Consider the following 24,313-nt stretch of genomic DNA (forward strand, 5'->3'; position numbering starts at 1 on the left):
GCCCTGTGGAACGCCCTCCCACCAGATGTCAAAGAGAGAAACAAGTACCAGTCTTTTAGAAGACATCTGAAGGCAGCCCTGTTCAGGGAAGCTTTTAATGTTTGATGTATTTCTGTATTTTAATATTTGGTTGGAAGCCGCCCAGAGTGGTTGGGGAAGCCCAGCCGGATGGATGGGGTATAAATAAATTATTATTATTATTATTATTATTATTATTATTATTATTATTATTATTATTATTATTACAGTGGTACCTTGGGTTAAGAACTTAATTCATTCTGGAGGTCCGTTCTTAACCTGGAACTGTTCTTAACCTGAAGCACCACTTTAGCTACTGGGGCCTCCCACTGCCGCTGCGCCACCGCTGCACGATTTCTGTTCTCATCCTGAAGCAAAGTTCTTAACCCGAGGTTATATTTCTGGGTTAGCGGAGTCTGTAACCTGAAGCGTATGTAACCCAAAGTGTCTGTAACCCAAGGAACCACTGTATACAATTGGATCTACAGTAGTCGGGCAGACGTTTTGGACTACGGGTGGCTTCCTACTCAAGAGTAGGCCACACTGAAATTTCAGTGGGTTAAACTTAGTTGGGTTCCCCTTTCATTGCTGGGCTGATCAGAGTTGTGGTTTGAAACAGATGGAGGGTACAAAGTTGGGGATTAGGATCTCAGGCAGCCTGGGTTTATGGGGGGGGGGGTGCCCATAAAATGAACACATGCACAATGACCCAGCAGCCTTGGAATAAAATACTTCTCTGTTTCAACTTTGCTCATCTTTATGGCCTGCCATTATCTCAGCCTACGTATGCTGTTCCTTTAAGAAGAAAAACCCAATAAAATCAAAACATATCCTGAAGACAGAAGTGCTTCCTTGCTTCCTTGCTTACATAGTCAATTTTCTGCATGGGGTTGAGGTTGAGCGGGTGTGTGGCGAGAGGAGAGTGTTTTGCTAGCTTTTTCCACCCCCTTCCATTCTGCAGCAGCAAAGAAAAGAGCCAAGAGGAAATTTCACCCTGACCTCCCTGTCCTTTATCCCTTTTCCAAAGCCACCTCCTGCTCTGCCAGCCAAGCTATTACATCACTGACTTTCTGCATCGTCGAGATTGCTGGGCAATCTGGACTCACTGAGAGAACTGGACTCCCAAGGGAATTATGGGCAGCGCTGCTGGCTTAAAACCTTGGGAACTTTGGGGTGCTGCAAAAGAGGAAGTGAGAAACAGTGTTCATCTCAAGGGCCACATTCCCTTTGGGGCAGCGTTTCGGGGGCCGCATGTCACTGCTGGGTGGGGCCAGAGGAGAAAGCGGGCAGGGCTACGAATGCGAATTCTGACGCCGTTCAGTAGGCTCGCTTCTACACAAAATGAGATACGGCAGCCAAAAGCACAAGGCGGGGGAAAGGAATGGGGGATTGTCCAACACACTTCTACACACATTCAGACAACCATCCAGATAAACAAGAAGCATCCTCAGAGTTCAAGGGGACATTCCAGTTAGGCAAAACCCCTTATGGAAAGTCGAAAGCAGGACTGGTGGCTCCAGACGATGAGCCCTCAGGGACAGATGGTGAGGTCCAGAGTTTCCCCACCCCTGACCTTGCAAGTTGAAGGTGCAGCTATGCAGACATGTTGTCCTTTTTGCCTGGTCAACAATGGTTGCAAATCTCGGGGGTTTTTAGTGCCCTCTCAAGTGACATGGTCTGGCCACTAAACCTTGGAAACCAGTGTGGGATCAATCAGCCTCATATAATCAAGATGCTTAACTCTAGTTAATGCAAGAAGGGGTTAAGACCATAGAGTAAGCTGTCCTGCCAGGCTTTGCTAGGTCACTCCTCCTACCAATCTCTTTGTTCCCTCGGAAGAGTGGGAACCCTACCAGTAAGGGGGTCTAACCAAGATGTGCCAAGCTTAGATTGCATGGCTTAAGCAAGCCATCTTTGTTTTTCTATACAAATCATTTAGAAACATTTACTATTTTACTGCTGGTCTTTTCTTGCTGCTGTATGGAAAAGCACATGAATCTGACCTTTGAAGAGTTTGTAAGTAAACCATTTTTCAACTTGTCGAACGTGTGGTCTCTTCCTATGCTAAGAGAAGTGGGGGACTTTGGAAGAAGGGAATATTTTAAAGGTTTCAACAGGCTATATTTCCATACTTTACTTTGCTGCATGTTTTGTGATTTTGATTCTCTGCTGGGGTTCTCTCATCAAAGAGTACTTGCCCTGAACTCGTATCTCGGCATCCAGGAAATTCTATTTTTTTATTATTATACCTAGCATTCCCCGCCTTTAACCAACAAACAAGTTAAACCAACAAACAGCACATCCCAGAGTGGCCATACATTTGCACTCCAAAAGAGGAAACATCTGCAGTAGTCTGTGCTTTTCAAATGCGAAGCTTTGAAAGAAGGTTGCATCCAAAATTTATGATCAGGACCATTTCCCCTAGGCCTTATCCTGTGCCACTAACTGCAAAATGATGCACAAAGCTTTCCCTTCATTACCTATCCTTACCAAGAAAAGAAAAACCTTTATTAATTTCCTCTCTCTTAATACCCTAGTAGAGTGTATGGGTTGTTTGCGGAGGGGTAATAGCTCTGGTGGGGGGTACATTTTGCTCCTTCTGGGTAGTTTGTCCACCTTTGGTCCTCACCCTGCACACAGCTCTCACCTGTGGCTCCTAAATGCTGTCAGTATGTGACAGCAGCCGCACTCTGGAATGGCTTCGACTGGCCAGCTAAACCAGGTCTCAAACCCTCATTGAGTTAGGGGGCAGGGGTCAGCAAACTTTTTCAGCAGGGGGCCAGTCCACTGTTCCTCAGACCTTGTGAGGGGCCAGACTATATTTTGAAGAAAAAAATGAACGAATCCCTATGCCCCACAAATAACCCAGAGATGAATTGTAAATAAAAGCACACATTCTACTCATGTAAAAACACCAGGCAGGCCCCACAAATAACCCAGAGATGCATTTTTAATACAGTGGTACCTCGGGTTACAGACGCTTCATGTTACAGACTCCGCTAACCCAGAAATAGTACCTCGGGTTAAGAACTTTGCTTCAGGATGAGAACAGAAATTGCACGAAGGACCCATTAGCTAAAGTGGTACCTCAGGATAAGAATAGTTTCAGGTTAAGAACAGACCTCCCTTTCCCTTGCAAGCAAAGACAAGCTCCAGAGGATTGAGGAGGGAAGACCAATAGTGGTTGGGTCCAACGATCAAGAAAGCAATTTCTGCCTGTGCTGTAGAGGGAAGTGAAGGGATTGTCAGTCTGGGAAGGGAGCCCATCTAGAAGAAGGAAAACTCTGGCCCTAAACCTCCACTGCCTTGTGGGATATCTCTGGGAGACTAAAAGGCTCAGGAGGAACTGCTGCACAAATTCAGAGTGGCGTTCCACAGGGCGGGTGCCACTACCGAGAAGGCCCTCTGCCTGGTTCCTTGTAGCTTTCCTTCTCGCAGTGAGGGAACTGCCAGAAGGCCTTCAGAGCTGGACCTCAGCGTCCAGGCAGAACGATGGGGATGGAGATGCTCCTTCAGGTATACTGAGCCGAGCCCATTTAGGTCTTTAAAGGTCAACACCAACACTTTGAACTGTGCTCGGAAACACGCATAGGACTGGACTGAAAGAATGCTTAACTCAAGACAGATCGTCCCATGCTTTCAGGATATTTTACGTCACATTCTGTACTATTTCGTTCCCATTACATTCCTTGACTACTGCCAACTTGTATTAAGGATTTTAATTTTTTAAAATTAGCAGTCTTCACAAAATAAGGTTTTGCAAAAGGCAGACTCTTTCACAATAAGCAAAAGCAGAGACAAGGCGTTCCTGAAAAATGACACCCACTTCCTTTGGGAGAAAGGGCAGGATATAATTGTAATATACGAACAATAAATTAAAAATAAAAGTGATTTCATATCATAACTCTGAGACAAAGAAAGCACCCTAGATCCATTCCCTCCTTTGCATCCTAGAAGCAGTGGCGGACCTTCATGCTCCAGCACCGGGGGGGGGGGGCAGGCGGGGGGGCTGGTGCATGTCCTGGGGGCGTGGCATGCATCCTGGGGGCGTGACACATTCCTGTGGAGTGGGGTGCCCAGTGCAGGGGGGGAGCCACGATAGCACCCCACCGGGATCGCACTGCCGGGGGCACTGCGCTCCCCCCGCACCCCTCTTTCTCCACCAGTGCCTAGAAGGAAGGTTAGAATTTGAATCAAAAACTGAAGATCAACAATCCTGTGCACATTTTCTGATTAATGGCATTGGTCCAGTAGACCTGAAGGAGCGTCTCCGCCCCCATCGTTCAGCCCGGACACTGAGGTCCAGCTCTGAGGGCCTTCTGGCAGTTCCCTCACTGCAAAAATTGAGGTTACAGGGAACAAGGGAGAGGGCCTTCTCGGTGCTGGCGCCTGCCCTGTGGAACGCCCTCCCATCAGATGTCAAGGAAATAAAGAACTGTCTGACTTTTAGAAGACATCTGAAGGCAGCCCTGTTTAGGGAAGTTTTTAATGCTTGATGTTTTATTGTGTTTTAAATATTTTGTTGGGAGCTGCCCAGAGTGGCTGGGGCAACCCAGTCAGATGGACAGAGTACAAATACAAGAAGAAAAAGATGATGATGATGATGAAGTAGTAGTTAAGTCCCACAGTGGTGGGCTTTTCCCTCCCAAGCAAGTCTGCATATGATCACAAGTTTTTATTGCTACCATTTCTGAGTAATCAATTTGCTTTGCCTCACAAAACCATCATTTTCTTCCATCAAACAGACCTGGAAGAAATCTCTGCGGATTCCACAAACACAAGAAATGAAAAGGAGTGAATATGGAACACTTGCACAACTTGAAACGAAAGGATTTCATACCATAATTATATGACACTTCTGGCGAAGAGAAAGTGTGTATCATAAAAAAGAGGGCGAGTATTTTGTTCAGCATAAAGCTGAGTACCAGATCTCAGAAATACCATAAGCGTCATGCTGAATCGGGTCAAAGTCCTACCGCTCCCAGATTTATGTCTCCGGCAGTGTGCAGTCAAATGACTCAGAGAAGCCTACAAGTCAGGTATAATGAAAATGGCCAGTCCCAGTTTCTCTCTCTCTCTTACCCTGCTGGTGCCCAGTAATGACAGGTATACCGATGCCCCTATTTACAGAAACACAATTTTAGTTTATATAGTCAATGGCAGACCTAGCCTTCATGAAAGCGCCCAAGTCCTCTTAATAACAGCCATAACACCTATGCCAAGACAGTCAATAAGTTCAAAGTGTGGTGGCTTCTTTTCGTTGGCCTACACTCATCTTCCCCAACCTGGTGCTCTCCAGATGTTTGGGACTGCAGCTCCAAGCTGGAGGACGCCCAGTGAACTTAACAACAGTGGCATAACGTGGGTTGCTGGTGCCCGGGGCAAGCAAGACATCGATGGCACCAGAAGGTACCCCCCACTCTGAGCCAAGCGGGGCCATGTCACACAACCCACCCACCCGTACAGGGAGGAGCCTGGCCAGCCAATGCAGGCCTTGGTGGGAGACTCATCCTGACACCCACGAAGAAGAGTGCTGGGCCGGGCTGCGCCACTGTTGGCTTGGGCTGCTCTGCTGCCTTTGCCGGGGTAGAGCGAGTATCCCCCAAAAGCTAGCGCCAGCATGGGGGCACCTGGTTGCACCCCCTCAGAATTTTGAACCCAGGGGGCATGGCCCCCAGGACCTCCCCGCTCCCCTAAACCATGCCACTGCTTGATCAGACCAGTGGCCATCTAATCCAGCACCCTCACAGGAGACTTGACTTAGAGCTGGTGTTTGTACAGTGGTTAGTATCCCAGAGAGCTCTGGGTTCAAAACCCCACTCGTCACATAGCTCACTAGGGGACCTTGTGCCAATCACAGGGGACCTCTGCCCAACCAACCCAAGAGATTATTGCAAGGATAAAACGTACAAGTGCACATCTATTTCTTATTGCATTGACATCCTGACTGTCCTCCAATTTGCTCAAGGCGACACACACTTCCCAATTCACAACAACCTTGCCAGGTAGGTTAGACAGAGACTGGAATCCCAGTGAGCTTCAAGGCTGCGTGGGGATTTGAACCCGTCTCCCACGTCCTAGTCTGACACACTAACCACTACTAAAGAACCTTTCACAATACTGTGCGCTCCTTAAAGAAATGGCAGAATGTAATAAATAAATGCATCTATTTACTGCACCACATCTGCACTTCTCTGATGGCTCTAATTCTGCAGCAGTTCTTATTACAGAAGTACGTGGTGGTGACAGAATGAAGAGAGCATAAATTTCAGTCTGAGGTAGCAACGAGGCAGCCTCGCCACTGGCGCTCCCCCTGGACTTCTTCTTGCATCATGTCAATATGCCTGACAACTTTTTTGTTTTTGCCAAGGGTTTGTTCTGCTGCAGGAACATTCCTCCATCTTTCCACACTTGCTATTCCCTCCACAGACTCACCTGCCTCGCCAAAAACCCGACCACACGGTTACTTAGTTCACAAGAGGGCGGCAGCCCCAGGGAAAAGGACGAGTGACCAGAACGAAAAATCAAGAACTGGTGCTCCAAAATCAGTTCCCAAAACCACATCTCGGCCTTGACAGAGATGAAGTTCCTGCATTGCAGGGCGTTGGATTTGGTGACCCTTTGGGTCCCTTCCGCCTCTACATTCTAAGTCACCCTCCAGGGAAAAAAGAGCATCACTGAGCATGTGCAGAGTGCATCTTAAGCAGCTACAAGACAACATAGGAAGAGCGCAGCTGCATTAACCCAAAGATCGATGGTCACTTTCCCTGCCGGACCCCTCCGGAAAGACCACAAAGTGGGGGCAACAGGGCAACTGCCCTCTTCTATCATTTGCAACCCAGCATCAAGCACTCAGGGGGTAAACTGCGGCTAAACATGGAGGCTCTCTGCGCTGCTAGCAGAGCCGCATCTAACCTCCATGAATTCAGCTGCGATCCCTGCATTGCGCGGGGTTGGTCTAAATGACCCGTCGGGTCCCTTTCCAACTCTACGAAGAAAGAGGGGTCAAAAAGAGGGGTTCGCACGGAGATTCTGAGCCGAGGAAGCTCCCCAAACCCGAAGGACCAGGTGGGGCCACCCTGCGCCCATTTACCTATTTACCTGGCAGCAATTTCCCCTCCCGCTTGCAAAACCCAGCAGAGGAACCTTCCGCACTGCACGCGCGCGTTACCATTGCGCAAAACAGGGACGCAAGCAAGCAAGCAAGGGAGGGAGGGAGGGAGGCGGCCGTTCACTTACTTCTCTCTCCAGGTGCTGAAGACGCCTTTGCAAATAATAATAATAATAATAGCAACGCCCCGCTTTTCCTCCAGCGCCCCGCTTGCAAAAAAACCAACCAACCCAGATTTGGTGGTGCAGAGGGAAAGCGCCCCAGGAGCTGCTTTGCTGCAGCCGGCGCGCATCACCAGGGAACCACCTCCGGCTGCTTTCGGAGATGGGCTCGCTCTGTGGGTTTGTTTTTCTCCCCCCTCCCTCCCCCCGAGTCACAATTCCAGGGCTGCGTCCCCTTTAACACCAGCTGATCGCCGGTCGCCTTTGCCCCGGAGCCAGCTGGGAGTTGTAGTCCCGTCCCCGGCCCGCGGCGCTGGCACCGGAGGCGCCCAGGAAATACAGTTCCCACGGAGCATTGCGGCCGGCTGGGGTTTCCCTTCGTCTCCTAGGCAGGGCAGATCCACCTCTTTCTCTCTTCCCCCCCTCCCCAGTCCACCCAGTGTTTCCCATCGTGTTTTTTTCCTCTCTCTCCCCTTCCCCACCCCAAAGAAGCATCTGCGACAGCGGTCCAGCAGGTGGGCAGCGCGACAGGTAAGTGATGCGAAAGAGCCAGGTGCTCAAAAGGGGGGCGGAGGATGCCGGGGGAAGCCCTCCAATGAATGGGATGCTGGCTGGTCGCAGGAGAGATCAACAGAGGGATCCCAAAGGCTGGGCCCCTCAGATGCATGCCTTTGGCTCAGGGTTCATGATACACCTTGATGGGGTTTTTGGTTTGTTTGTTTGTTTGTTTGTTTGTTTGTTTGGGGAGGGGGGACCTTTAAAACCCAGCTGGCTCAGAAGTCACATTTCTAACGAAAACTGTTGGAAAGTTCCTCTGGTGATAGGGAAAAGAGAGCTGCATCTGTTGAGTTTCCGCCTGTCAGGCAGTTAAAGGTGACAAAGTAGCAGACGTGTGCCAGGTCCTTTTCTGGTTTGACTTTGTCCTTCCACTTTGGTACCCAAAGGTGCTCCCAAGCCGACCGTGTATACACGCTTACATAAACTGTTGATATCAAGGCAACATGTCCTTATCTAAACGTCTTCCAACATTATGTACAAGTTTGTAAACTGCTCTTAAATTATACAGAGCAACAAGGCCCCTACACAACAGTAAAAGGTATATTCGTATTATTTCCCCCACCATAAGTTATCTTACAATAGTCAATAAAAGGACACAGCTCTATTACTAAGTCTGCTGTCATCCCATAATCTTAAAACCTCGTCGTTTTTAGACTTTGTGCTGTCTGATCAATTTTTTTATTCAATCTCTGTATGCAAATGCCTTTACTTTTCTCCAGTACTTATTTCTGCTCTAAGTTACTGAGATCGTTTAGATGTGTGTTTGCGTAGAGACATAAAAATATACCCATTTATAACCTACACTCTTTTCTTTCTTTCTTTACTCATTATAGGGAGTTGTGATAGTCCAGTGGCTAAAGAGATGGCCTTGGAAGTTTGAAACACAATTTTATGCCATAGCTTTAGCTGTGAAGGTTACCGGGGGCTTTGGGGTCAGTCACTATTTTTCTGCCTAGCCTACCTCGCAAAGTTGTTGTTGCATGAAAATGCCATCTGTTTTGGAGGAGAGGCAGGCAGGCAGGCCATGAATGAGACATAAATATACCCTCTGCAGTAGGCCGTATTATTTCTGTTTTGGAGAAGGGAAACCATGTTTAAAAATTGCCCAGAGCCTCTCAGCAGTTTCCATTGCCGAGTTGGGACTGAGATCCAGGTCTCTCATTCCGTTCACAACACCATCCTAACTCTAGGGAGAGGCCAGCTCATTTGTACAACATCCGTCTCACATGCAGAAGGCCCTAGGCATCTCCTGTTTTGAAAAAGGAATTGGATAACAGGTAATGTGAAAGAACCTTTTTACACGTACTACTGTCAAGTCAGATGTCTCCCATCTTATATTTGTGCAGCTGGTTACTCCTGCCTAAGTTTAGAACAGGTACTCTCAACCTTTGGCCCTCCAGATGTTTTGGACTGCAATTCCCATCATCCCTGACCACTGGTCCTGTTAGCTAGGGATCATGGGAGTTGTAGGCCAAAACATCTGGAGGGATGCAGGTTGGGGATGCCTAAGTTTAGAACCTTAGATTTGTCCCTACTGAAATGCATTTTGTTACTAAGTTTTGGCCCAGTTCACCAATCATTTCAGGGCATCTTGAATTCACATTCGGTCTTCTGCGGTGTCATCTGCCAATTGGAAGAGCATCCCCTCAATTCCTGCTTCCAAGTCATTTATAAAGCCGTTGAACAACAACAGGCCCTGGACAGAACACTGCAGCACCTCCATTTGTCACTTTTTTCCAGGATGATATGAGGAACCATTAGCGAGCGGTCTTTGGGTTTGGTCAGTAAATCAACTACAAATCAACCTAACAGTTACCTCGTCCAGCCCATATTTTACCAGCTTTAACACGAGTATATCATGGAGGACTTTGTCAAGGTCTGAAATCAAGATACACTATGTCCACAGCATTCCCCTGATCCACCAAGCTTGTATCTCTATCAAAGCTTGTAACTCTATCTTCTAGCATGACTTGTTTTTGAGAAACCCATGCTGGGTCTTAGTAATCAAGGCATCCTTTTATAAGTGCTCACAGACCGACCATTCAATTATCTGTTCTAGGACTTCTCCTGGTATCGACGTCAAGCTGATCTCTCACTAGTTATCAGGATCAACACTGGCCTATCTCTAGTCTCTAGTCTGCAGAAACCTCACCTGTTCTCCAAGAATTCTCGAAGATTGTAAACAGAGGCTCTGAGATTATATCCGCAAGTTCCTTTAGTACCCTTGGGTGCAGCTTGGGTGGAGATTTGATTTTTTTTATAGTATGTTCCCTTCCCTCTTTTACCCAATAGTATTTCTCTATCTTCTCCATGCAGAGGACCTACTGCTTGCTTGTTCTTCCTCTTGCTTTGAACCTATCCGAAGAAACATCATCATCATCATCATCATCATTATTATTATTATTATTAGAAAGTTTGAGCTCATTCTGAGCTTTAGCCTGCCTGACCTTCTCCCTGCGACTGTTTGCTGTTTTCATAGTAGTACAATGAAGTCGGACGCGAGTGGTGCTGTGGGTTAAACCACAGAGCTTAGGACTTGCCGATCAGAAGGTTGGCGGTTCGAATCCCCGCGACGGGGTGAGCTCCCGTTGCTCGGTTCCTGCTCCTGCCAACCTAGCAGTTCGAAAGCATGTCAAGGTGCAAGTAGATAAATAGGTACCGCTCCGGCGGGAAGGTAAACGGTGTTTCTGTGCACTGCTCTGGTTCACCAGAAGCAGCTTAGTCATGCTGGCCACATGACCCGGAAGCTGTACGCCGGCTTCCTCTGCCTATAGAGCGAGATGAGCGCCGCAACCCCAGAGTCGGTCACGACTGGACCTAATGGTCAGGGGTCCCTTTACCTTTACCTTTACAATGAAGTCATAAATGCACTTCTGTGAGGACGGAATTTCATAGTTTAGGGGCCGCCACAGAGAAGACCCTGTCCCTTGCTACACCACCACCTCGATCCTCCAAGGGCAGCAAAATTACCAAGAGGATTCTCTCTGCAGATCATAACACACAAGAGGATCTGTAGGGAAGGAGAAGGCCTTTCAGATATTTGGAGCTTAAGTCATTTAGAACTTTTAAACACTAATGGGATACTGCCAGGTTACATGTTACAGGTGAGGGTAAAGATGCTCTGTCTGAGACGATGAAGCGATGTTCCTAGTCAGAGTAGGAAATAGTAGCTAATGGGCAAATAGTCTGACAACTTCTTCTATTTTGGGAGAAAGAGGGATGTGATACCTTCTGGCAGATCTGTTTCGATATGACTTTTCTCTGCTGGGTCCACATTAGAATTTCTTCTAAATGCGAAGTTGTTGAAAGCCAAGATAATCGCAAGACCTGAGCTGCACGCAAAGCCTTTTGCAGGACCTCAGCTCCTTGAGAAGATGAATGTAGCTAGACCAGGCTTGTTAGAGGCTGTTGTTGTTTAGTCGTTTAGTCGTGTCCGACACTTCGTGACCCCCTGGACCAGAGCACGCCAGGCACTCCTGTCTTCCACTGCCTCCCGCAGTTTGGTCAAACACATGCTGGTAGCTTTGAGAACAGGACCTTTGTTGGCAAGGTGATGTCTCTACTTTTTAAGATGCTGTCTAGGTTTGTCATTGCTTTTCTCCCAAGAAACAGGCGTCTTTTAATTTCGTGACTGCTGTCACCATCTGCAGTGATCATGGAGCCCAAGAAAGTAAAATCTCTCACTGCCTCCATTTCTTCCCCTTCTATTTGCCAGGAGGTGATGGGACCAGTGGCCATGATCGTCGTTTTTTTGATGTTGAGCTTCAGACCATATTTTGCGCTCTCCTCTTTCACCCTCAATAAAAGGTTCTTTAATTCCTCCTCACTTTCTGCCATCAAGGTTGTGTCATCTGCATATCTGAGGTTGTTGATATTTCTTCTGGCAATCTTAATTCTGGCTAAGGATTCATCCAGCCCAGCCTTTCGCATGATGAAGTCTGCATATAAGTTAAATAAGCAGGGAGAGAATATACAGCCTTGTCGTACTCCTTTCCCAGTTTTGAACCAATCAGTTGTTCCATATTCAGTTCTAACTGTGGCTTCTTGTCCCACGTAGAGATTTCTTGTTAGAGGCAAGATAAAATTAAATTAAGGTTGCGACGATCTCTGCACTTAATTGAGAGTAAGCTTGGCTGAATTCACGGAAACTTCCTTCTGAGTAATCATCATTGGGATCGGGCCAGGGGGCAGACCCTGATGGCTCAACCAGTTTTTTAGTTTTTGTGTCTGAGGGCAGACAGCAATTGGTAAATCATCTGTTAATACACGGCTGGTTCCTTTTATCTAAGAGCACCAACCTGGATTACCTATGATCTTATCTTTAAAGGTAGGACTGATTTTAAGGGATTAAAGGTATAACGAGATGGGGCCAAAAATATCAGACAGGATATGTGCAAATATACCTTGATTAGCTGCGCCTTGCCTTACGATACAACCCCAAAGATAAACATGGAAGATATTTTGGAAGGAAGGTTTTTTTTAGGGTGGGTTTTAAAGTGTGGTTGAGGCTGCGGTGGCCTTAATGTTGCTTATGTATTTACATGTCTAACCCTCTTTTGTACACCTCAGGGGGAACTTACATCAACGTCTGCAGGTTGTTTTTGCAGGTGGCACTTCCGTAACAAGGCTTTTGACAATTTGACATCCTCCAGATATATTGGACTGCAACTACAACTCCCATCAGCACCAGACACCATGGCCAGTGGTGGTGTCAGGGATGGTGGGAGTCAGTCCAGAAATATCTGGAGTGCCACAGGTTACTCACCTGGCCTGCACTGACTGACAATGACTCCAGGGATTTCAGAACATAAGAATATACAGTTGCACCTTGTTTTTCGAGCAGTTAGTTCTTGAACGTTTTGACTCCCAAACCCTGCAAACCCAGAAGTGAGTGTTCTGGTTTGCGAACTATTTTTGGAAGCCAAACATCTGATGCGGCTTCCGATTGGCTACAGGAGCTTCCTGCAGCCAATCAGAAGTTGTGCTTTCGTTTCCGAATGTTTTGGAAGTTGAATGGACTTCCAGAATGGATTCCGTTCGACTTCCAAGGGACGACTGTAGTAAGAGTCTTCTGTATCCAGCCATTCACCCTTACCCTCCAACATTGTTGTCGTCGTCGTCTTCTTCTTCTTCTTCTTCTTCTTCTTCTTCTTCTTCTTCTTCTTCTTCTAAACCCCACCCATCTGACTTGGTTGCCCCAGCCACTCTGGGTGGCTTCCAGCATATATAAAAACATACTAAAATGTTAAACTTCAGATAACTATATGCATACAAGTCTCATTCCTTTGCACTGAGCTATGGCTCTTTCATAGCTTTTCCTATGTAGACAGGCACAAAATCGTCCCCAAAGTTAGCCGTCACTCCACACAGAGGTGTATCCTTGCTTCAGGTTAAATACAGAACGGCTCTGACCAGTTGTTTGACATTTTTTCAAGGTCAGTTAAGCCCCTGCTTTGCAGATAATTATTTTAAAAACAAAGGGGGTGGAATTTGCGCAGGAGCAAAAGTTCATCAGCGCAGCCACTTGTTTCAAAGCTGGGCCGTCGGGTCGGACCACAAGCGCAGAGCAGGTCAAGGAAGCAAATATCCACATAGGACTCAAAGGTCCTTCACCAGCGACTTTTGACTCATATGCGCACCAACATTCTTCACCCAAGGGGGCCAGTTTCCTACCTGTGATTCAGTTATCCTCCAGGTATTATGTAGGCCTCAAGTCAGGGATGGCTAAACTTCAGTATACCTGAAGGAGCATCTCCACCCCCATCGTTCAGCCTGGACACTGAGGTCCAGCTCTGAGGGCCTTCCCTCACTGCGAGAAGTGAAGCCATAGGGAACCAGGCAGAGGGCCTTCTCAGTAGTGGCGCCCGCCCTGTGGAACGCCCTCCCACCAGATGCCAAGGAGATAAACATCTGCAGTCATACCTCGGGTTACAGATGCTTCAGGTTTTGTTTTTTCAGGCTACAGACGTGCCAAAACCCGGAAGTACCGGAACGGGTTACTTCTGGGTTTCGGCGGTCACGCATGTGCAGAAGTGCTAAATCGTGCTTTGCACGTGCGCAGAAGTGTCGAATTTCAATCTGCACGTGCGCAGACGTGGTGCTGCGGGTTACAAATGCTGCAGGTTGTGAACGTGCCTCCCGCACAGATCACGTTCACAACCCGAGCATCTACTGTACCTGACTTTTAGAAGACATCTGAAGACAGCCCTGTATTGTGAAGTTTTTAAACATTTGACGTTTTATTATGTTTTTATATTTTGCTGGAAGCTGCCCAGAGTGGCTGGGAAACCCAGCCAGATGGGCGGGATATTATTATTATTACAGTGGTACCATAGTTCTTGAACTTAATCTGTTCCGGGAGTCCGTCCGACACTTGAAACCATTTGAAAACCAAGGCGCGGCTTCCGATTGGGTGCTCCTGCACCCAAGCAGAAGCCGCATCAGATGTTTGGCTTCCGAAAAGCGTTCACAAACCGGAACATTTATTTTCTGGTTTGCGGCATTCCGGAGCTGATTTGTTTGGCAACTAAGCCGCTCAGAAACCAAGGTTCCACTGTATATGCCTCTTAATTATGCACCAGCATAATGGCATTTTGTCCCCTTGGTAATGGGCACCTATTATTTTGCGCTTCAGAGGCTTAACAACAACAACTCAGGTCGTCTCCAGCTGAATTGTTGTTTATCAGTTTACGGCTGATACAACGTACAACGAAGGGTTTTTGTTATTATGATTTCTAATTTTCTTCGATGATCGGTCCTACATATTTTTACATGCCTTTCCTCGCCACTTAGATACTTTCCTTTGAGCAGTATACGCATTTTTCACATTGTTTTATTTATTTGTCATTTGTTCATTTATTAATCGCTTCCTCTAAAACATTTAGAAGCAATTTAACAATAAAAGCATAAACAAAGCAAAAATCAGACCCAGCTTCCCGACTTCCCATAAGAGGCATCTATCTATCTGTTTGGTCACTGTGAGAATTAGATGGTGGACTACCTTCTTAGGAATATATGGCTGACCACTATTGGACTTAGGACACAGCTACATTAGTTTTTGGGACGCGGATGGCGCTGTGGGTTAAACCACAGGAACCTAGGGCTTGCCGATCAGAAGGTCGGCGGTTCAAATCCCTGTGACGGAGTGAGCTCCCATTGCTTGGTCCCTGCTCCTGCCAACCTAGCAGTTCGAAAGCACCTTAAAGTGCAAGTAGATAAATAGGTACCACTCCAGTGGGAAGGTAAACGGCGTTTCTGTGCGCTGCTCTGGTTCGCCAGAAGCGGCTTAGTCATGCTGGCCACATGACCTGTACGCTGGCTCCCTCGGCCCATAAAGCGAGATGAGCGCCACCCCAGAGTCGGTCACAACTGGACCTAATGGTCAGGGGCCCCTTTACCTTTTACATTAGTTTTAAATGTGTTATAACACCATGACACCAGATGGCGCTGTAGAGTTCGATCCTTTGCTAATGTGATTTCCCATTATGATCTTTGCAACGTGTTTTCCCAAAACGTTTTTTTAATGTGTCTAGATCCAGCCTTAGAATGCAGACGGAAAACTTGTGCTCATCCAGCAAAACAATTCTTGCATTTCTTATCCCTCGTGTTTCCCTTGACACCCTATTGGCTTACTCCCTCCAAGATCACTCTTTGCCCAAGTGGTCTTACCTCACGGATAGGTCGGTGAAATGGTCTTTCCAGCCTCAGATCACACCTGACACAGTGAAAAAAGAGTCGTGAGGAAAGGCCCATCCACGCAGCCAACTGTTATTCTTCTCTTCCATAACATGCAAGGGTTCAGCACACCGTGTCATAATGGATTGAAGAGGGCCTGAAAGTTCTGACTCCTAACACACCTTTCCGTAACCTGGTACAGTGATGCCTTGGTTCACAAACTTAATCCGTTCCGGATTTGGAACCAAAGCGTTCCAAAACCAAGGCACGCTTTCTCATAGAAAGTAATGCAAAACGGATTAATCCGTTCCAGACTTTTAAAAACAACCCCTAAAAAATTCTTACCTGCACTGATGATAGTCGTTGTTTGGATGGGGGCCTTTTATCCATTTCCGCAGTTGCACAATCAATCAATCAATCAATCAATCAGTAGCTGAACTGGGTTCCACACAGTCACAAAAACAGATTAACCGAAAAAGCCTCAAAAACAAAAACACAAAATACATAGCAAAAACAAAAGCACCAAACTTAATCCTTTCCGAAATGTTCAAAAACCAAGGCGCAGCTTCTGATTGGTGCAGCCGCTCCTGAAACAATAGCCAACAGCCACATCGGACGTTCGGCTTTTGAAAAACGTTAGAAAACAAGAACACTTACTTCCTGGTTTTTGGTGTTTGAGAACCAAGGCATTTGATAACCAAGGCCCCTAAGTAGGGTCCTCAGATTGTCATTGTACTCCAACACCCATCAGTCCCAGCCAAGAAGGGGGGATGGGAGTTTCGTTAGCAAATTTCTCTTCCTTTCTTCCTGACATGTATACCCCACAAGAGCTCAAGGCGGCATACGTGGTTTTCATTCCTCAGTTTCATCCTCACAATAACCCTGTGAGTGAGGATTTGAACGCAGGTCTCCCAAGTCCTAGTGTGACTTTCTAACTACGCTGGCTTTGTGCCGATTAATAAATTAGCAGACGTTGTAAAGGTATCTTGTCTCCAAATGGTATCTGCTCTCGGCAGAAGACCTAGTGGTAGACTTGAGTGCAGCTTCTTGAATTTACAGCCCTGAGATTTCCAACGGGGAAATTGTCGTTGACTTTGAGGCAAACTGGCGTTCAAGGCTGATGACCAGTTACTACGGGTCTCTATTTCCATGTACCCAAGAACTCATTCACACAAATTCATACCATCAGATGATTTCCTCTTCACTGCGTTACTCAGAAGTTGGAAGCCTGGTGACATCTGAACGTGCAAAGTAGCTATGCTGAAAAGTGTTGTTTTCTGGAGACGTAGAAGTTCTACCTGTGGGAGTTTTGTTCTCACTTGCAAGCCGACGCTGAAAGCTGCAGTTACGATCTTGCACGTGGGAACCAAACACCTAGAAAGTGGGTCCTCAGGTTGTTTGACAGTGGAACGGTCTCCCTCGGGAGGTGATGATCTCTCCTTCCTTGGGAGGTTTTTAAGCAGAGGTTGGGTGGGCATCTGTCCTGGATGCTTTAGCTGAGATTCCCAACTCTACAATTCTATGATTCCATAATACAGCCTTCTAGGTGCTAATACAGGTGTGCGAAGCCCTAATCAGCTTCCAAAATAAGAAGAGTTCGGATTTGATATCCCGCTTTATCACTACCCTAAGGAGTCTCAAAGTGGCTAACATTCTCCTTTCCCCCACAACAAACACTCTGTGAGGTGAGTGAGGCTGAGAGACTTCACAGAAGTGTGACTAGCCCAGGGTCACCCAGCAGCTGCATGTGGAGGAGCGGAGAAGCGAACCAGGTTCACCAGATTACGAGTCCACCGCTCTTAACCACCACATCACACTCACTCTCAAAAGATCATCTCACCCCTTAGATACCCAACCAGTTATTGTGCTCTGCAGGAGAAGACTTCCTGCTGATACTGTCAGGGACTGGCTGGAGACTGAGGAGTGGTGGCCAGCGAAACTGAGGAGTGGGGCACTGGGGAAAAGGGGATTAGAAGCTGAAGGAAGAAGGGATCTGGGAGAGCCCGTAACAGCCAGGAGACAAGAGTCAGGCAGGATCAGCTGGAGGGTTGGAGAGTGAAGACCAGGTCCAGGAGGACAGGAGGGATGGGTCCTTCTGGTGGAGAGTCAAGGGCTTTCACACCACCTTCTCCTCCTCATGTTCCTTCACCTTTCCTGCTCCACCAGAAGAGGGTTGAAGAGGGAGGGAAATAGAAGAATTTTAATGCACTCAAGTTTCTCCCCCTCCAAAAAAAACCCACCCCTAAACAATGCATGTGCTAATGTCTGATGCTCATTCCTTCCATCCCAGATCTGCTCCGGACGTCCCTTCCTCCCACCATGTCAGAGCCTATAACGCTAAACGTTGGTGGGAAGCTGTACACAACATCGCTGTCCACCTTGACCAGCTTCCCAGACTCCATGCTGGGTGCCATGTTCAGCGGCAACCTGCCAACCAAGAGGGACCGCCAAGGCAACTGCTTCATCGACCGGGACGGCAAGGTTTTCCGCTACATCCTCAACTTCCTGAGAACCTCCCACCTGGACCTCCCAGAGGACTTCCAAGAAATGGGCCTGCTCCGCCGAGAAGCAGATTTCTACCAGGTCCAGCCGCTGATTGAGGCCCTGCAGGAGAAGGAGGTGGAGCTCTCTAGGGCGGAGAAGAACGCCATGCTCAACATCAGCTTGGACCAGAGGACTCAGACGGTTCACTTCACCGTCCGGGAAGCTCCCCAGATCTACAGCTTGTCCTCTTCCAACATGGAGGTGTTCAACGCTCACATCTTCAGCACCTCCAGTTTGTTCCTCAAACTTCTGGGCTCCAAGCTCTACTACTGTTTCAACGGCAACCTGTCCTCGATCTCCAGCTACCTGCAGGATCCCTACCACGTGACCTTGGATTGGGTTGCCAGCGTGGAAGGGCTGCCGGAAGAGGAGTACACCAGGCAGAACTTAAAGAGGTTGTGGGTCCTGCCGGCCAAGAAGCAGATCAACAGTTTCCAGGTGTTTGTAGAGGAGGTACTGAAAATCGCCATGAGCGATGGCTTCTGCGTCGACTCTTCTCACCCGCACGCCTCGGATTTTATGAACAATAAAATTATCCGGCTAATACGGTACAAGTAGGCGGGGCCTCTTCGCCCCCCTTTCCACTACACATAGCAACGTTGCGCTGAGGTTCGTGTCTGGACATGGGTGTCCCTTTTCGAGCCCGCTTCACGAATCGTGCGCTAATAACCGGAATTACGAAGCTAGATTTCTGCTTAACAGACTAACCAGTGTATGTCGAAACTCCAGATTAGGGATGTGTGACAGATTGGTTTGTGGGCCAGGTGGTAGCAGGGACTGAGGAAGATCTCTGGTTCTGTGTCAACCAATTGCCTTTCTTCTAAGATGCATCATCAGGAAGGGACGAGTCTCTTCCTGTGGGCACCGGCAATGACATCAGCACCGGGGGCATTATGTACTGCCCTTGTTTGCCCCCCTTGCATGTTCGATGCTATATTGTGCCCGGCGAGGAAGAGGCAGAAAGGGCGAGGGAGGGGGAATGTTGATGGATAAATCTGTTTCCCAAACGGCACAATGCCAGAATGAAGCTGTTCATCCCTTATCTGTGGGGTTGACAGGGCAAAATAGCAATATTTAACTGTTTACACAGAGACTGGGAGTTGTGAAGAGATCCCACATTTTGTTTAATGACGGGTGACTCATCATTTTAACCTCTCTGCCTCATTTTTCCCACTGGGAAGAGACTTGTGCAATCTTAACTTACTATAAAGGGCAGCCGAGAGGCTAAAGGCGGTTAAGGATGTCTGTGTTTGTGCAAGAGCTGGAGGATTCGGGGCGAGAGAGACTTTCTGACCCGAGCAGGGCATGATAGCCATTGGATTTGATTCCCTCCTCGGTCACATCATAACGTCTTTGGCACGTAGATAGGAAATTGCCCAAGTTTCCCCAACGCAGCAGTTTGCCTCCATGCTGTTGCTGTTTCCTTTAATGTGATTTGCCAGTTGTAAGATTCAAATGGTCTGAAGAGGCGGCCTCCGGGATATTTGGGTCTTTTGCCTGTGGTACAAAATGGAGCACGGCTTCATGGTACTAGGCTATTGGGGGATATCTGTCTCTGCTAGCTGGCTGCTAGGTAGAAGATTCTGCATGCAGAAGCTTCCAGGTTCAGTCCCCAGCATCTGCAGATAGGAGTGGGAATATCCCCAACTGAAGTGCCACTGCTGGTATGTGTGGATGATACCGCACTAGGGAAACAAATGGCCTTGGTAAAACGTCAGCTTCCTATGACCCTGTTTGTTCCAAAGGAGAAAGGAAGCATCTGAAAACTGCCTAGTGTCTATGTGGGGAGTGCAGCTAACAGGCACTAGACAAATGCAAGATCATGGAATCATAGAATTGCAGAGTTGGAAGGGACTATGTGGGTCATTTAGTCCAACCCCCAACTGTGGGGCTCAAACCCATAACCCTGAGATTAAGAGCTACATGGCTCAGGGCTGAGCTACATGGCTTAGGGCCATGATATCTCCTTCCAGCGTTTCCAGAACCAGCCAGCAAACGGAGCATTTTGCAGCTGGTTACCCCAGCACTCATAATAATAATAATTTATTACTTATACCCTGCCCATCTGGCTGGGTTTCCCCAGCCACTCTGGGCAGCTCCCAACAAAATTTTTAAAACACAATAAAACATCAGACATTAAAAGCTTCCCTAAACAGGGCTGCCTTCAGATGTCATCTAAAAGACAGAGAGTTGTTTATTTCCTTGAGATCTGATGGGAGGGCATTCCACAAGGCAGATGTCACTACCGAGTAGGCCCTCTGCCTGGTTCCCTGTAACTTGGCTTCTCGCAGTGAGGGAACAGCCAGAAGGGCCTCGGAGCTGGACCTCAGTGTCCGGGCTGAACGTTGGGGGTGGAGATGCTCCTTCAGGTGTACTGGACTGAGGCCGTTTAGGGCTTTCAAGGTCAGCACCAACACTTTGAATTGTGCTCGGAAACGTACTGGGAGCCAATGTAGGTCTTTCAAGACCGGTGTTATGTGGTCTCGGTGGCCACCCCGTCAACAGTCTAGCTGCCACATTCTGGATTAGTTGTAGTTTCTGGGTCACCTTCAAAGGTAGCCCCACGTAGAGCGCATTGCAGTAGTCAGATTGAGAAAGGGTGTTGGACACGGACGGACAGGGATTCTCCTCAGAGCAAAAAGAAAAAAGCATGAAGGGGCCTAGGTTTAGATCAGGCCTGCACAACTTGTGACACCCTCACCCCCAAAGAGAACATAGCTCACTAGCCACATGCTTCATTTGGAGTTAATTGTATTCCTGCATTGCAGGGGGTTGGGCTGGATGACCCTCGGTGTCCCTCCCAACTCTGCAATTCTATTATTTATTCATTTGAGGCGGCAATCCCACTCACACTTATCTGGGAGTGAGCCCACTGAACACAGCGGGGACTTAACTTCCGAATAAACGTGCGTAGGAAGGCGCTGTTAGGGATTTACTGCCCATCTTTTGCAAAAGTCTCCGGAGGGCTTAACGAAAAAATAAATATATTGCATAATGGAAAGCAGTAGAAGCAACAGAGCAGCAGATTGTTTTAAAGCCATAGTGACTAAAATGCACGAAAGCAATTAATAAAAGGGAGTGTTTCTAGGGAATGGGTGCCTATGGCCAGGTTATCTCTCTCTAGGAAGGCATGCAACTGATGCCAGTAGTGGTAGCTAATAATAATAATAATAATAATAATAATAATAATTTATTTGTACCCCATCCATCTTATTGGGCGGCTTCCAGCATATATGAAAACATTTAATAATAATAGCATGGTACCCTACTCTTGTTGTTGGACTACAACTCCCATCATCCCTGGCTATCAGCCATACTTCCTGGGGCTATAGTCATAGTCCAACAATGATCTTGGTCCCCTGGCCAATGGTATAACAGCAGAGTGGGCAGTCAGGATAGAGGGAGCTTGTCTCAGGATGGACCAAAGATGTCTGTAGAAAATTGGTTGCAATCATTGTAAAAACATCTGACTTTTTTGTGCACAGAAACTGGTCCTGTAAAAACTCTTTTGAGATTTCAGTTCACCACTTCTTGGAAAGAATTCAGAGCCAGGTAGAGGGTGACTTTGAAATCTGCTTCATCGGGATGCCAAAGTGACCCTTTGAAAGGTGTCCTTAGACGTTGACACTCGATGCTCTGTGGGGGATTATTACGAATGGCGTTCAGTTCTGCAATAAATGCCAAACTCCATGACAGATCCTGTAAAGACATCTTATTGCAGAGTTACAGGGTCTTTGGGACTCTCTCTAAAAGCATATTGGGTTTAACAGATGTTTATAATAAATGTGCTTGTTAACTTTAGAAACATGCCTCCGAGAATTCCGCATGTGTGTCTGGGCTTGGTTTATGACAGATTGCAATATCCCACAAGTAGTTATTGCATGACAAAAGTAGAAGATGGAACGTGACCTCTGTCCTCGCCCCACCCCCAAGTTGCATGGCCCTCGTTGACTAAAAGGGTGATCAGATTTGTTAAAGAGCATTTTTCAGACACACAGACTGGCATGGCAGCCTCTTACAGATAGATTGTGGTTTTCTATGCATCAGGGGCATTGTGATCATGTTGAACAACACTGCCTTTCCGTTAAACTGACATCTAGAATAGATGACTGTAATAAATTGTACATATGGGTCTGTCTTTGGAGAGTCTCCAGAAAACTGAAGTTAATTCCGAATACAGCCCCTGCATCACTAACCGTAAACTGCCCTGTGATTTTTGGAAGAAGGGTGGAATCAGACAACAGGAATATTATCTGGGCATACAATAGTGCTGGCATAGGCAAACTTGGCCCTCCCGATGTTTGAGGACTACAATTCCCATCATGCCTGACCACTGGTCCTGTTAGCTAGGGATGGTGGGAGTTGTATTCCAAAAACATCTGGAGGGCCAAGTTTGCCTATGCCTGCAATAGTCTCTGGGTACAAAAAAACAAAGCGATGATTGGTTTTCAAGCCGCTAGGGCACAGGTGGGGAACCTGTGGCCCGCGAGATATTGTTGGACTCCAACTCCCATCTGCTTCAGGCAGATTTGCTCTTTAGTCAAAAATAAACTATGGAGGTTGTACTCCAGAAACAACTGGAGGGCTTCAGGTTCCCCCCACCCCTCTCAATAATCATTTCCCGATATTCAACTGAAACCTACCATCTTATAATTTCACCCATTCTATCTTTCCAGACACTTTATCATCTTGGTCACCTTTGTTGTAGTTCAGCAAAAACCTGGAGAGCCAAAGATTCTCCACAGCTGCCTGAAATGAAACCAGTGAGGTTAAAAGAGAAAGCAAGCTAAACACCTGCAGGATAAGTCTTCAAATCATGGGGTGTCAGTTCCAATCACTTTCTGACTTGCTCATTCAGACAGACAATAAATTTGTCAGGGTGCTTCCCCATTAGACAGTTGAGACAACTTTGTATATTTCTGGTGTGCAAAGTTTCGCACCAATTTTCAGATCCTAGGTTTGCGTGGAATTCAAGCGGCTCTGGCAAAATGAAGAACGATAACAGCAATAATTTATCTAGCACATATGAAGCTGTGAGGGGTTTCAAGCTCACGTTACTATTTATTTGTTTATTATATTTATCAGTCCTTCATGCAATGAGCTTGAAATCAATCCTCAGCGTGAATACAAAAAAAAAGAATTAAAGCACAAGCATTCTCAATGGATGGAGCTGTACAGGTGCTAACAAAAACAGCTTGCTATGGTCTGCGGGTGGTGCTGTGGTCTAAACCACAGAGCCATGGCTTGCCGATCAGAAGGTTGGCGGTTCAAATCCCCACGATGTCCCCATGGGGTGAGCTCCCATTGCTCGGTCCCTGCTCCTGCCAACCTAGCAGTTCGAACGCAAGTCAAAGTGTAAGTAGATAAATAGGGACCGCTCAAGCAGGAAGGTAAACGGCGTTTCCATGTGCTGCTCTGGTTCACCAGAAGCGGCTTAGTCATGCTGGCCACATGACCCAGAAGCTGTACGCCGGCTCCCTCAGCCAGTAAAACGAGATGAGTACACGCCGCAACCCTAGGGTCACCCGCAACTGGATCTAACGGTCAGGGATCCCTTTACCTTTCTATGGTCTGCATGCAAAGTGTGAAAGTTTCATTCGTTCCTGTTATTACAGCTTCCTGTGCCCCAGTGCTGTGCTCTGCCAGTCAAGAAACAGCTTTTTCACGACACAAATTAAGGTGGCAACACTATTCATTTAAATTTAGGAATATGTCCAGTGGGACTGAAGAGTAAACATGCTGCAAATTCCTTTAACACTTCCAGTTCCAAACCAGTGAGATCCATATAGTAAAAGCCTGCAACCCCATGTTTAACCCGATACACTGTCTGCCAGGAATAACTCCCATCAAATTATTATTATTATTATTGAATGAATTTATATACAGTAATACCTCCGCGAACGTCTACCTCGTCAAGCGTCCGTTCCGGCGAATGTCTGTGGCAAACCCGGAATACCAGAACGGGTTACTTCTGGGTTTACCACTCACGCATGTGCAGAAGTGCTAAACCGCGCTTTGTGCATGCACAAAAGCGCAAACCACTCCGCGTGTGCACAGACGCGGCGCTTTTTCCTGCATCCTTTTCGGCTAGCGGCCGGGGCTCTGGAACGGATCCCGGTTGCAAAACAAGGTACAACTGTACTGCCCTATACCCAGACACTGAGCCTCTTGGGCTTGTTGATCAGAAGCTCAGCGGTTCGAATCCCCGTGACAGGGTGAGCTCCCGTTGCCAGGTCACAGCTCCTGC

General features: G+C 47.3%; 2 protein-coding genes across 5 annotated transcripts in view; one reads left to right on the top strand and one right to left on the bottom strand.

Moving 5' to 3' along the window:
* Positions 1-15,766, bottom strand: part of USP35 (ubiquitin specific peptidase 35) — a 42,924-nt gene extending 27,158 nt beyond the window's left edge. The window contains exon 1 of one of the 4 annotated variants that reach the window (XM_083736236.1): positions 15,517-15,766. In XM_083736236.1, the coding sequence (XP_083592362.1) occupies positions 15,517-15,600 (84 nt within the window). In that variant the 5' untranslated portion in view covers positions 15,601-15,766. Of the gene's footprint in view, positions 1-4,994; positions 5,156-7,257; positions 7,494-8,809; positions 8,832-15,516 lie in introns of those variants that run through there. The other 3 variants (XM_083736237.1, XM_083736238.1, XM_083736239.1) reach the window with 3 other exon arrangements.
* On the top strand, positions 7,454-21,871 carry KCTD21 (potassium channel tetramerization domain containing 21; the record flags this gene model as incomplete). Its single annotated transcript, XM_083737097.1, is given in 4 exon segments — positions 7,454-7,478; positions 7,481-7,698; positions 7,701-7,821; positions 17,813-21,871. Coding segments are annotated over 4 exon segments (1,176 nt in total). The 3' UTR covers positions 18,625-21,871.
* Between the last annotated feature and the right edge of the window lie 2,442 nt (positions 21,872-24,313).

This window comes from Podarcis gaigeae (assembly GCF_964106915.1).
Source record: "Podarcis gaigeae genome assembly, chromosome: 4".
In the NCBI taxonomy this organism is placed as follows: Eukaryota; Metazoa; Chordata; class Lepidosauria; order Squamata; family Lacertidae; genus Podarcis; species Podarcis gaigeae.